This window comes from Artibeus jamaicensis, unplaced genomic scaffold (assembly GCF_021234435.1).
Source record: "Artibeus jamaicensis isolate MK-2021 breed Jamaican fruit bat unplaced genomic scaffold, CSHL_Jam_final contig_3126, whole genome shotgun sequence".
Classification (NCBI taxonomy): domain Eukaryota; kingdom Metazoa; phylum Chordata; class Mammalia; order Chiroptera; family Phyllostomidae; genus Artibeus; species Artibeus jamaicensis.
The window spans coordinates 18,368,176-18,383,285 of record NW_026521723.1 but is presented as its reverse complement, the minus strand read 5'-3'; the positions used below and the strand labels follow the sequence as shown (position 1 = coordinate 18,383,285).

Below are 15,110 nucleotides of genomic sequence, written 5' to 3'. Positions count from 1 at the left end.
TATTTCATTCCTAGAGCTTAGCCAAGTACCAGGCAAACAGTAAAAACTCAATAAGTATTTGTTGAATAATGATAATAGTATTTATTACTATTTATTTTTAAAACTTACTATATTCCAGAGACTGTGCTCAGTGCTTTATATGAATTCTTCCTTAATTCTCACAATAATGCTCTAAGGTACAGCATTCAGGTAGGTTAAGTAAAATACCCCAAGTTATACAAGTGGGTAAAATACAACTTAAATAGTTCAGAGCTTATATCCTTAACCTCTGTGTTATAATGGATGGATATCAGTTTTATTATTTGTAAAGTGAGGGGACTGAATCAGTAGAATTTCTAAGATATTTTCAAAAAATTTTGTAAGCACTTTTACTTGCCCAAGGTTACATAGGTTTTTATACTTATTCTGTTTCTAGGCTCTGCTTATCTGTTATGATGAAATTCAAATGCCCAAATACCCAATTCTAACCCACTGAGTAAATATGTGTTTATTTTATATGGCTCTTAACTATATTGTTCTCTTCAAAAAAAGTCCAAGAGCTCCCTGAATTGTAAGCAAAGTTTTGTGTGTGCATACATATTGTCTCCCCGGGAGGGATGGTTTATAATCCTTCAGAGCATTCTCCACAGGCAAAAAACAAAACAAAACAAAATACAATAAACAAAAAATTTAATATGCATAATCTTCACATTTTCCTCTCTTTCTTGTTTTTTTCTACATATACCTAGAATTGCACTAGAACTTTTTTAGGTTCACAATGATGAACATAATATTCAGGTATATTCTAGAAAAGCATATTTATTGTGTGGTCCAATAATACTTTGACTTTTGGATATCTCTCATTCTCTTTCTTTTTATAACTATTCCAATGATTTTTTCATAAATGGCATGACCTACCTGTAGATTATCACACATCTCTTGGCTATATGTTAACCGCTGAATTTCAGTTGGAGAGACGAGGTACAATGCCTGTCCTTCGTTGGTGAAACAGAATGTCCGTGCTATCCGCATGTCTGTCAGTGGCAGATAATTAACATCCAACATTGGGCGGAGACTGGGTAGGCTGCATGGAAAAAAGCAAATCCAACTGTCATATTCAAATTGTTGGAAGCTTTTAATTTCTCTATAAAATTTGCAAATCCTTAGAGAAAAACAGTTATGTTGATATCACTATTTTATGGTTGTTTCTTTTTAATCTCTTGAAGTCTCAGAGTTAATAAACTGACTTTGACATAAAATCATATACACAAAAAGCATGAGTACAGTTCTTCTGTCTTAATCCATCTACATACTTAGCAAATGTTTTTGAAGAATGACTAAATGCAGTGGCCAGCAATTTCAGGATACTGTTTGCAGCTTTTCACAGGTTCCTATGATACGGCTATAGTCTAATTATGATAAAAACACTGCTGCTAGAAAGTGCCTAATTACATACTGGGTCTTTTAAGGCAAAGTTCCTGAGTCTGAGGAGGTAATGCACTGATGGACACATGGAGTAGGTCCAGTTCACTGTGCTAGGGGATGGAGCGCCCTTGTTTCCCTTTCCTTTACCCCTCTATACACAGGAAATGAAAAATTACCAATGACTTAGGGCACCTGCACTGAAGGCATGATTAATAAATAAGCACAGTCAGGGCTGAAAGGGAAGAAGAGTAAGTTTTAAATAAGAGATGAAAATTTGCACATCCAAATGAATATCCCCAATCTCCAGTGTCTTACCAAATGGCTATGTGCTTATCCCAATGTTTGTAGCCAATGATTTTGCTTAAACCCATCAGACTGTCCCTTTGGATACTGACATTAGAGCCAGTGTAACAAACTACTGAAGAAAACCAGTCTCCTTGCTTTTAAATCATACCTTTCATGCCAAAAGTAGAAAAATAGACTTTCAATTATATCTCGAACTTTGGAATCATCCTACTAATTCCAGTATGCACGATGATTTTAAATTATTCCAGATCATAAAATCAGCACCTTGAAAAAATAGTGCTAATTTCTTATATCAAAGTAGCTTATAATTACAATTTGAACCCTAGAACCTTACCATATAAAATGGGACCTGAAATACGTGCTGTTGGAATGAGCTTTTCATGAGGTTCTAGCACTGTGCTGTCCAATGCAGTAACCGGGAGCCGCACGTGTCTAGTGAGCAGCTGACACATGGCTCATCTGATTTGAGATGTTCTGTAAGTGTAAATTATTCACTAGATTTCAAAGACTTAGAATGAAAAATGTTAAAAAGTATATGTTATGGCATTTCATAACATTTCAAGTAACTAAGTTCCTTAGGATATGAGTCCAAAACAAACCCAGTTAAGTACACACCCACAATAGATTCAGTCAAGTTAATGCATGATGGTGGAAAGAGGTTAATTTATTGACATATGTAAAATGGAGGATGCAAATCTATTTTCTCTGTCCTAGGGAAGCTATCAGGATTAAATTAAATTCTGTATGTAAAATTCTTGTCTGAACTATGAAACCTCGTAAAAGTAACATTTCATTTATTTTCCTTATAGTTTATTCATCTTTATATTTCCAGTGCCTAGCATAGCTTCTGGGAGATAACATATCCTCAATAAATGTTTGCTGAATGAATGTGTGAAAGACTGGAAAATATCACTCTTTTCTTAGATTCTTTAATGCCAATTAATATATATATTATTCACAATGTGAAGCATTTTTAGCTAAAGGAAAAAATTAAAAACCTAAACTTTTCTCAAATTGTAGAACAATAAACATTAAAAAATATAAGAAACAAAGATCTCAGGTTACTTCTGGATAATGTCTTTCCCATTATACATGTACTTTTCAGAATTGTACCTTGTTGGCACTGCTGTAATTAACAGATAATTTATAGAGAAGGCAAGTACCTCATTATCATGATATGCCCATTGGCACAAAAGCATGCCAAGCAGGCACTGTTACACATGACCACCACATCTGCTTGCAGTAGAAAAGATGTCTCAGTGATGTTATGAACATAAAGGCAAGTCTGAGAAGGCAGTGAGTAAACTTTGGCTTGTTTTTCTGAGCAGATTATTGTATACTGATGATCTCCTATTTCTTGTGACAGAGAGGGACAGTTCATGACCAATTTCCTTCTGCAAGATTTCTCATTTTCATCTATGTTGTTTGGGTCCCTCCAAACTTCGTATGACGGTTGCATCAGTCCACCAGTTCGATCCATACAGGAGAATGTTAGCACGGCTCCTTTCAATGACAGGAATGTACCTATGAAAACAATTTCATATCATTGGCAAGTGCAATTCTTTCTAAAATAGCTGTTATTTCTTATGGGCAACAAATGTTTTCTATTATGATAATTTATATCTATACATTATAACATTACAGTAATATACATAAATAAGTATATTTGTGAGTTTATCAGTTACAATAATTTGAAATTATAGAATGTTAGTTCTAACAGGAGTCTAAGACATCAACTTGTCAAATGCTCTCATTCTATTAATAAGAAAACAGAGACCCCCCCCCCCAAAGATAATGAGACTTGAGTCAGGTTACATAGCAAGTTAGTGGCTTAGTCTAGACTAGAACTTGGGTTTCCTGATTCTTAATCCAGTGTTCCTTCTTTATACTATATAGTTTCCTTTCTTTTTCTCCTCATCCAAGGACATGCTTACTGATTTTAGAAAGAGGGGAAAGGTGGGAGAGAAATATCAGTGTGAGCAGGAAACATCAGGTTGCCTCTCTCACATGCCCTAACCAGGGACAGAACCTACAACCCAGGCATGTGCCCTGACCTGAGACCTTTCAGTTTATGGGATGATTTTGTAAACAACTGAGCTACACTAGCCAGGGCTAAAAGGTATAATTTTCATTTATTGAAATAACTTCCAATGAAAAAATAATCACACCATCAGATTCCACTTATTTCATAGACTCATTAACTAGAAAATGCTTTTTTTCTTCTTCTGATATTGAGCACTTAGAATAAATGTCATGAACTTTTACCAGATAGAATTTAGGCTAGCAATTTTGATTATATAGAACAAAACCAACAAACTACCTTTGGTTCTTGGGCATGCTAGCCCACCTTTATACTGAAAAGAGATTCACTCAGCTGCATTCCTGAAGGTTGAATATTCCTGCCAGATTACTACCTATGGGTGATTTTTACCAGTCCCAGAAGACAGGACTATGAAGCTTAGGAGGTAACATGGAATAGATTTGCCTTTGGACATTTCCAGACTCCCCTTTAAGCAATGCCCTGACAGCCTTTATTTTGCCTTTGTCCTTTGACATCATGTAGTGAGAGTAAGAAGGTTAATCAGGCTGATAGGCTGCAAGAGTGTGTATGTGACAGAGACATCAAAAGGAAAGGGTGATATGTAAAAATACATTCCATTTAGAAAGTACTTTATAACTCAAAGTACTTAAAATTTATCAGCTCCAAAGTAACGTTTAGATGATTTAACATCTTACTTTAAAACCAGAATTTGTGGCCTGTGGATGTTTTGCAAGGTAACTGAAGAGGATAAGAGAACAGAGGCACTTCGGTCTGAGGATCAAGGTAGAAGGAAGCCAGCTCCCCAGACTCCCATGAAGAAAAAATAATGCCAATAGCTATGATGAATGATTTCATTAGAATTAATCTAGAATTGACCCTTCTATAAAACCACATTTCCATAACTACCTGCCGAGAGAAAACTTTTCTAAGTATATCTCAGCATCCTCAAATTAGAGATAGCCTAAAGTAGATGAAAGAGAAAAGAAACTTAGATTTTTAAATCCATTTTACTTATATCTGATACAAGCTGTCAGCATCAAAATGACAATTTCTTAATAAGCTGCTCTTACCAAAACAACTGCTTTGTTTCCTAATTTGTGGTGAAAAGGCTTTGTTTATATTCTGTTCATTAGGTTCTTAGAGGGTGTTAAGTTTTCCTAATAATGTATTATTGATCTTGATGACTTTGCCTTTATTCTCTCCTAACTTAAAAAAAAAGGGGGCTTTCAGCCAAGATGGAGGCATATGTGGAAATACTGTACCTCCTCGCACAACCAAATTTAAAGACAACAAAGATTTAGAAACAAAAGCACAACCAAAACAGACAGAAATTGAACTGTACAGAAGTCTGACGACAAATCATTCTTCTAGACTGCTAAGATGGGTGGCGTTGTTGACTGGTGGAGAGGGGTTGTGGCAGAGAAAAGCAGTGGCTGCTGGACCGACCCAGGCACACAGGCAGCAGTTGGCAGATCCTAGGTGTGGGGTGACAATGGGCAGACCCAGTGAGAGTGCAAGGCAGCTGGCTCACTGTGGTCACACATTCATGCACAGATAAACCAGGTGAAAAAACAGTGAGACAGACCGAACAACCCAGGGCCCCAGCAATGGGAAATAAAGCCTAAAAGCACCAATTGAAAAAACTTGTGGGGGGTTGAGGTGCCAGGCGTGGTGCCCAGCGTCACAGGAGAGTTTGTTGGAGAGACCCACAGGGTCCTAGAATGTACACAAGCCCAGCCACCCAGGAACCAGCACCAGAAGGGCCCAGTTTGCTTGTGGGAAGCAACAGAGGGGACCTAAATCCGAGATAGAGCAGAATGAATGCCATTGCCCCCTCTCTGACCCCGCCCCCAGTCACAAACCAGCAACTGGATTGACCTGCCCTGGTGAACACCTAAGCTTTTGCCCCTCATACATAACAGGTGTGAACAGACCAAAACATTACGGCTCAAGCAGAAGAACAACTCAAAGCCCCAGAGCCAATACTTCTAAGCAACCAAGAGATAGCCAACTTATCAGTTCAAAGCGCTGGTGATCAGGATGCTCACAGAACTGGCTGATTTTAGTCACAAATTAGAGGAACAAATGAAGGCTACACTAAGTGAAATGAAAGCAAAATGCATGGAGAACCAATAGTGATAGAAAGAAAACTGGGACTAAAATCAAGGGAATGGACCAGAAGGAAGAAAAAAATGATGAGACAGAAAATAATGAAGAAATAAGAATTCAAAAAGATAAGGAGAGGCTTAGGAACCTCCAAGAAATCTTTAAACATTCCAACATCTGAATTATAGGGGTACAAGAAGGGGAAGAGGAATAGCCATGAGTGGAAAACTTATTTGAACAAATAATAAAAGACAACTTTCCCAATCTGGCAAAGGAAATACACTTCCAGGAAATCCAGGAAGCTCAGAGAGTCCCAAAGAAGGTGGGCCCAAGGAGGAACACACCAAGGCACATCATAATTACATTAGCCAAGATTAAAATGAAGGAGAGAATCCTAGAAGCAGCAAGAGATAAGGGGACAGTCACCTACAAAGGACTTCCCATCAGACTGTTAGCTGACTTCTCAAAAGAGACCTTCCAGGCAAGAAGGGACTGGAAAGAAATATTCCAAGTCATGAAATCCAAAGACCTACAACCAAGATTGCTCTATCCAGCAAAGCTTTGATTTAGAATGGAAGGGCAGATAAAGTGCTTCTCAGATAAGATCAAATTCAAGGAGTTCATCATCACCAAGCCCTTATTATATGAAATGTTAAAGGGACTTACCTAAGAAAAAGAAGATAAAAAAGATGAACAGTGAAAGGACAGCAAACTCACAGTTATAAACAACCACACCTAAAACAAAAGCAAACTAAGAGGACAGCTAGATCAGGAGCAGAACCATAGAAATGGAGATCACATGGAAGGTTAGCAACAGGAGAGTGGGAGGAGGAGAAGGGGGGAAGGTACAGAAAATAAGTAGCATAGATGGTAGGTAGAAAATAGACAGGGGGCAGGGCAAGAATAGCAGGGGAAATATAGAATCTAAAGAACTTGTGACACATGGACATAAACTAAAGTGGGTAGAAATGGTGGAGGAGGGGTGTGCAAGGTGGAGGGAAATGAAGGGGGGAAAATGGGACAACTGTAATGGCATAATCAATAAAATATATTTTTAAAAAGAAAACTTAAGCAAATCCAAATTACAATCTCTATTTTTTTAGAATTACACTTCATTACAAAGTAAGTTTAAATTTAAGGGCTTCTATAAAATCCTAACAATTCAGTCTACAGTAAATAATTGACTACACAATTCATTAGGATTTCCCTCTTAAAGGAGGGAAAACAGGCTAGAAGTGTACCTGACTCTAGCTTTCCAAATAATCAGCCCTCCCTACTACATACAACCTTCATTTAATCAACAAATATTTACTGAGAACTAACTGTATATTCTAGCTCTGTTTTAGGCACAAGGGATATAACAGTGAATAAAGAAAGACAACCCCCCCCACCTTAATAGAACATACTTTCTATGATAGACAGATAGAAAGGGTGGGGACCTGATGTGATAGAATTAGTGCCCTTAAAAGAAGAGACACAAGAGAGCTCTCTCTTCCTCTCTGTGGGGACCCAGGAGAAAGGCCATATGAGCACAGTGAGAAGGAAGCCATCTGCAACTCTAGAACAGAGCTCTCCCCAGTTACCAACAGTGTTGGCACATTGATTTGGGACTTCTAGTCTCTGTGAGTGTGAGAAAATACACTAAATTTCTGTTGTTTAAGCACCTAGTCTCTGGTATTGTGTTACAGGAGCCTGAGTGGACTAATACAGAAGAGAAGGCACCATACTGTGGGAATTAGGCAGCACAGGAAACCAGGACAAGATGCTCATATTCTGGTTACTGTGATTATCCTTCATCTCTGACATAGGAGTCTCATGTTTTCTATCAGCAGCAATGAAAATGGCCACCTAACTTTGTCTTGCAAGTAAAGTACAATCTAAAACATTTTAAAGATCTTGACTTTCTACAGCAGTGAAGGGCAGACTCATAGGAAATAAGGACAGAGAGATAATATGGAGCCAGGTCACGTAGGTTTGTGTAGGACACAGTAAAGACAGACTTTTACTGAGTTTGAGATGGCAGGACTTTGAGAGTAGAGTGATATAACCTAATTTTCATTTAATGGGATCACTCTTCCTGCTGGGCATATCCTATGGGGAGTTGAGGTTGGAAGAAGGGAGGAGCAGTTAAGAGGTAAGCACAATAATCCAGGTGAGAAACAGAGAGAGGCTTGCTCCAACAAGTTTGGTAAAAGGTAGTGGGAAATGATTAGAATCTGAGTAGATTATAAAGGTCAAACCAACAGAATTTGCTAATAACTTGGATTTAGAGTGGGAAAGAAACATAGTGATCAAGGGTGATTCTGTTTTTGACTTGAGAAATCAGAATGATGGAATTGCCATAAATAAATACTGTGGGAAAGACTATAGGAGAAAGAAAAGTATATCAGAAAGTCAATCTTGGATATATTGAGCTTCAGATGCTTATTAAGTATCCATTGGATGTCAACTAACTGGATATTTATGTCAGAAATTTGGGTATAAGTCCACCTATAAATGGAAATATATGACCCATCAGATTATAAATGGCATTGAAAATCATGAGGCTGGCTGATTTCATCTAGGACAGGGGTGTCAAACTCATTTTCTCCAGGGGCCACATTAGCCTTATGGATACCTTCAAAGGGCCAAATGTAATTTTAGGACTGTGTAAATGTAACTACTCCTTAACTAGGGGCAAGTAGCTTGGAGCTGCTACTGGGTAGAAAAAAGATGCCAGGCTGGATAAAACAAGGTGGGGGGCCAGATTCGGCCTGAGGCCTTGTGTTTGCCACCTGTAATCTAGAGTTTAAATATAAATAAAAAACAGAGCCTTGGTTGGTGTGGCTCAGTGGATTGAGTGCCAGCCTGGGAATCAAAGGGTTGCTGGTTCAATTCCCAGTCAGGGCACATGCCTGGGTTGTGGGCAAGGTCCCTAGTAGGGGGTGCACAAGAGGCAACCACACATTGATGTTTTTCTCCCTCTCTCTTTCCCCTCCTTTCTGTCTAAAAATAAATAAATAAAAATATAAAAAATAAACAAGTATTCCTAAAAAGCTCAGATATCTATAATAGGAACAAACAAGTTTGACAACAAAAAGAAAAAGTAGAAAAGGTTCAAAGATTGTCTTTGGGCAATCTAATATTTTAAGGTAGTGAACTGAGGAGGAAACAGCAAAGAGGACTAAGATAGAATGGCTAGAAATACAGGAAGAAAACTAGGTAAATAAAGTGTTCTGGAATCCAAGCGAAGTGTTTAAAGGTAGGGACAATGCTTAATTTTGTATTATGTTATTGAGATGCCAAGGTATTGCCTGAGAATTGACCACTGGATTTAGCAATATGGTTAGTGATAACCTAGAGATTTTTGTTGATTGGTATGGCAGAAAATTTGATCACAATGGACTCAAGACACAATGAGAGAATAACATCGCAAATAGTGGTTATAAAAAGCATTGCAAGGAATTTTGCATTGAAGATAAAGCAGTGATTAAAGATAAAAATGGGGGATTATTGGTGAATAGATTTAAGAGAGGGTGTTTCTCTTTTAATGGGGGAAGTAACAGCATGTTTGTATGCTGATCTAATAGAAATACTTATTATAATTATATTATACAACTATGTATAATAATATAAATATAATAATATAATTATAAAAAGAAAAAAATTGCCGGATTGACTTTCTTGAGTAGGTGAAGGGGGCAGAATCTTGTGTACACAAGTAGAAGATGACCCACTTAGGAGCCTACACAGTTTAGTCATAATAGCAGGAAAGAATGTAGAGACCATGGAGATATAGGCAGGCTGGCAGATGTGGTGGTGGCAGCTGTTGAAATTCTTATCTGACTCTTTCAGTTTTCTCAGTGAAAGAGAACACTTCATTATTAGCTGAGATTGAAAACAGCAGAGGAGGTACTGGAGAGTTGAGGAGAGTGGAGAAAATTGCAATGGATGTTCAAGAGGGTGGGAGAGAGAACAAGATCACTAAAGTATGACTTTAGCAACACAGGAGCCCACTTAAGGTTATTGATGATTTATTTCAAAATGAGACTGTTAGCATGGTTATATATTTTCTCCAACCATATTCAGCTACAAAGGTATAGAAATAAAGTAGGCAGAATTAAATTTATCTTGATTAAGCTGAATATGCATATGCAACATTGTGATTTACTCTTTGTTTCGTCTTTATCACCTATTCTGGCACAGAGCTCTTAAAACTCTTGGAATTTCCAGATGACAGCAACACCATTGTCTTTTGTTATGTTAAAGAGGTGATCTTTGGCCCTCACATTAGGATGGGGTCTAATTGCCAGGGGAACCAACCACATGATTAAAGGGATGGCTAAAGAAGAGGGACCAGAGATTGAGTTCAATCATCAGTGGTCAAAGATTTAATTAATTATTCCTGTAATGAAGCCTACATAAAATCCCGAAGGAGGGGTTTGGGAGAACTTCCTGGTTGGTGAAAAGGCGAAAGTGCGGGAAGAGAGCATGAGAACTCTGTGTCCTTCCCAAATACTTTATCCTCTGCATCTCTTCAATCTGGATGTTTACCTAGATCCTTTCACAATAAACTGGATAAAGTAAGTAAATAGGTTTTTTGAGTTCTGTGAGCCACTGTAGCAAATTAATTGAACCCAAGGAGGGGAGTTATGGCCTCACATTTACAGCTGAAGCACAGGTAGTAATAACCTTGATTTGCAATTGGTCTCTGGAGGAGGTTCAAGGGACAGTCTTGTGGGATTGAGTCCTTAACCTGTGGGATCTGATGCCATCTCCAGTATCAGAACTGAGTTAAATCGTAGGGCACCCAGAGTGTTGCAGAGAATCTCTTGTTGCACAGAATTTCTTGTGGCAAAACAAAACAAAACAAAACAAAACCTTCCACAGCTCTGGTATTAAGTAGTGTTGCCAGTGAAGCAGTGTGAAAATGAAAGGTAATAGTGTGACACATAGGAGAGACACACAAGGAGGAATGACTGGGTTCTTCCCTATACAAGAGGTAAGAACGGTGGGTTTTTTCACCCTAGCCTGTGAAGTTGCACTATTTTGGTCAGTATCACCTGGGAGCTCATTAAAAATGCAAATCCTCAGATCCCAGCCCAGAACTACTGATTCAGAAAGTCCAAGGGTGGCACCCAACAATTTGTGCTGTAACAAACCCTCCAAGTGACTCGGATTCAGACTACAGTGATCGATATCAGAATGGATAATGCCTAGCTTTTCCCACTTTAAAATCCAATGACTTAGTGCATTTCAAATTTCCATATCACTGATTAAAATTTGTTCTCAAGATAACCAAGATAAATTTATGTGAAATGATTCCTTAAAGAAGTGGGTTTTTTTTTTTTTTTTTTGGTTAAGGGGTTTTTGATTACTGATTCAATCTCTTTATTAGTTATAGGTCTGTTCAGAGCTTCTATTTCTTCATGATTCAGTTTTAGTAGGTTGTATGTTTCTAGGAATTTATTCATTTCTTCTAGGTTATCCAGCAATGTCTCATCTTTCATTTCTGATTTTATTTGAGTCTTCTCTCATTTTTTCTAAGTCTAGCTAAAGGTTTGTCAATTGGTTATCTTTTCAAAAAACCAATTCTTAATTTCACTAAAAAGTAGGCTGAGGACTAAGAGAACTGTGCATATTTCCTTAAAAATTAGATATGTAGTGTAGGGTCAGTGTACATTGCCCTTCTGCCTCCCATGATGGAGAGCTGGTCAGATGGCCACTGGCCAGAGGAATGTGTATTGTTTTGGGAGTGGGTTGCAACTCCCTCTTTATCTCGTTTTAGGAATGGCTTCTTGTCTTGTGACTGCTTCTTGACCTTTTACACACTGAGTCAATGAACTTTAGAGTCATGCATAGGACATGAGATTCCTTTGTCTGGGACCCCCTTAGAATGAACCTCAGACTAGAGGAAGTGCCACCTCTATCACAACGACCAGCTGCCTCTGGTGCACTCCCGTGTTATGTGAGTAATAAATGGCATGTCCACATCAGCCAGTCCACTGGGTGGTTTTTTTGGAATATCATGAACACATAAGCAGCTCCCCAATTTAGGTTTGGTGCTCTTCTGCTACATGTAATAAAAGATATTTTCTCATGTGCTGTTTTGCCTGGCTTATTTCACTTAGTATAATGCTCTCCATATCCATCCATGCCTAATCAACAAAACAAAAAAGCAAGCAAAATATAACCAGAGACACTGAAATAAAGAACAAACTGACAGTTATCAGAGGGGAGGTGGGAGGGGATAATGGGGGCAAAAGAGGGAACGGTTTTCAGGAACATGTATATAAAACACATGTACAAAACCAAAGTGGGTAAGATCAAGGGTGGGGAGTGGGGATGGCTTGGGTGGGAGGCAGTGGTGGGAGGAAAATGGAGACAACTGTACTTGAACAACAATTTAAAAAAGGTAAATAAAAAGAAGTATAAAAATAAGTAAATAAATAAAGTTCTAAAAAAATAAAAGTGACCTTTCTAATTAAAAAAAATAAAAGATGAGAGTTTAAAAAATAATTTTTTAACTTTTGCTTTAGGTTTTTTTCAGTGCTTTTCAGGAACTTATTTTCCAAGGCATTGTGTAGGCTGGCAGCTCCATAGTTTACTACCCTAGAAATGGCTGTGCTATTTTATCCTAGAGGAAAGTTGCAACATGACAATGTTGAAACAGTATATGATTTATGAAATTCTCTATTACACAGAATACTTACAATCTTTATTCCAGATCAGTACAAATTCATGTTTTACCATACTTTAAATTTTGAAAAAGCAATGAATGAATAAATAAAAACTCTTACCACTTGGCAATACCATGACTGGCTCTGTGAATCTTTGTTCATCTGCTGAAGGTAGGTTCAGGGAGATGATCAACACCATTCCCAGGCTAGTTCCGACAAACAAACAAGGGGAGATGGTAGAGTCATTTTTCCGAGCAAAGGACTCCATGAAGTATAGTGCTGTAATCGCTTCTTTAGAATCTTTGTCAATACTGGAGATACTAGAGCTTCTAGAACGATTATAGGAATTTTCTCGGCTTTCTATGGAAATTTGAAAAACAAAGATGAATGTTAGTGTGTTTCCAGAAAAAGTAAAGTGAGACTTGATACAAGAAAACCAAAATTATGAGGGACAAATAGAATCATGAGTCTTTGTTCACTGATCTGGAAGGCAGCTTATCTAGTTCACCAAGTATTTTGAAAATGAAGAAATTAAAGTCCAGAAGTGTTGACCCAAAACATAAGCAGGCCTGGGGCTAAAACTTGACCCTCCAGTTCACCATATTTTTCTCTCCACATTACTTTACAAGTTGAAATTCTCTAATCTGGAAAAATAATTAGTCTAGATAGTCAAAGTTATAAGAATTTCTGCTATCATTTTAATTATGTTTCCCTCTATCTTTCAACTGTTGGAGGTACAGTATTCCTAATGATTTCTTGGCAATTTCTACTTACTGACAACATTGTGGCTACTAACCTTAAGTCACAAATGTTCTATGACAAATACATTCCCCTAATGCATTTTTTTGTTTTGCTACAACTAGAGTAATTACAGTTGTAAAAATTGAACTGTTTACCAAGGCCAAAGAGCAAATGTTATCTTCCTGAACTAGTTTCAAGCTGCCTACCTTGAGTCCAAATTCAGTCCTAAGTGTATAGGGCCAAAGACAAAGCTGTAGACAATGCCATCCCTTTGACAGTGGTGATCTTCCTGAGAGGCCTTCAGATCACTTAAAGGAAATGGGATGGTTTCTGGTTCTCCTGCTCAGCAACACTTACACATTATATTCCCTTGGGCAAGCATAAACTGAGCACCTCAGTTACATGGTATTAGGAAGGTTGTATTGTTCCGAAAAACTCCAAGTACATGTTTCTCATATTCTTTCTACTGCCTTCACTCTCCTTTCTCTCTTAATAGGTATAAATGTGATGCATTTTAATTAAAAAAGACTAAATATAAATTCCTCAGACTACCCTTTTTCTAGAAAACAAAATATAGTATTTCTAATTTCCTCCTCCTATCCCTCAGCAAGTTACAGACATAATTGTCTGCAATAGAATTTAGAAAAGAGAATAAACTTGGATATAATCTATATATTTTGTAGATTTGGAGAGAGAGACATAGAGTTAAGTAATTTTTCCAGAATGTAGCACAAATTAGAGGCAGAAATATCTAAAACTCTAAATTCTTAACTTTCAATCCAGCAATTGAGTGTTGCTTCTTTTATGACCTTTATATTTTGATTCTGTTATAACATTCCTAGCTAATATGTTCCCCTAATTTTTTCATTCATGGTTCATCAACATTCAAGGTTGCTACTCAAGGCACCAGTGATAAAGAGAAAACATTGTCTCCATTATCCCTGGACAAGATTTAGTATGGCATAATAATAAATAAACAATAAAACCTAAAAATTTATTTAAAAACTTTGAAGAGTAATATAATATAGATCATTACTATCAAATATTTTGAAAAATGGGGTGATACATGGGGAATTATTTTATAGCACAGCAAACAGTTCTAAGATTAGTTTTTCCTACCTCTGTCTGCAAAGTTCTTTATCAGCAAGACAGTAGCAGCAAAGTTACAAGATTTCTTCCTTTATTTTTCCTCTCTGAAAATTTCTGGTCTTCTGTCTCTTATACTTTAATCCCTGCCCCCACAATCATTCCATAAGTAAGCAAATAATCCTTTTTTCAAACATATAAATGAGACTGTAAGATTTAGAATTCAATTTCTTGCCTTTTAAAAAAGATTTTATTTATTTATTTTTGGAGAGAGGCAAAGGAAGGGAGAAAGAGAGGGAGAGAAACATTGATCAGCTGCCTCTTGCATGCCCCCAACTAGGGACCTAGCCACCTGATTGGGAATCAAACTGGTGACTTCTTGGTTTTCAGGCTGATGCTCAATCCACTAAGCCATATCAACCAGGGCCAATATTCTGCCTTTTTTTGGGTCACATGCACTTGACAGTTGAGAAATTAAGGTTGCCAGACATTGAACATCTATTTATAGATAGAGACACTAAGAGGCTTACCATTGAGATGGAAAGAAACTCTGAATTATTGGTGGGAATGTAGAGCACAGATTAAGTCATAGGTCTGCTTTTGTACAGGGATCCTACCAATAAGCAGAATCATCTGGTTATTAGAAGTGAAGAAGGAGGGAGAGTGTGAATGGATTTGCAGTCATGGCCACAGCCTGGCCAGGCTCTCAGTAACTCATTGTGCTAGAGTTGACTAGTTTCTTATATCTTTTATATATGACCTCCCTT

The 15,110-nt window shown here is 37.5% G+C and overlaps 1 protein-coding gene across 3 annotated transcripts in view; it reads right to left on the bottom strand.

Moving 5' to 3' along the window:
- The window catches only part of STXBP5L (syntaxin binding protein 5L), a 348,094-nt gene that overhangs the window by 14,042 nt on the left and 318,942 nt on the right, over positions 1 to 15,110 (bottom strand). For all 3 annotated transcript variants that reach the window (XM_053663152.1, XM_053663154.1, XM_053663153.1), the window contains 3 exons: positions 12,637 to 12,876; positions 2,874 to 3,234; positions 898 to 1,063 (listed from right to left, as the gene is read on the bottom strand). In XM_053663152.1, coding sequence (XP_053519127.1) covers positions 898 to 1,063; positions 2,874 to 3,234; positions 12,637 to 12,876 — 767 coding nt within the window. The remainder of the gene's footprint in view (positions 1 to 897; positions 1,064 to 2,873; positions 3,235 to 12,636; positions 12,877 to 15,110) is intronic.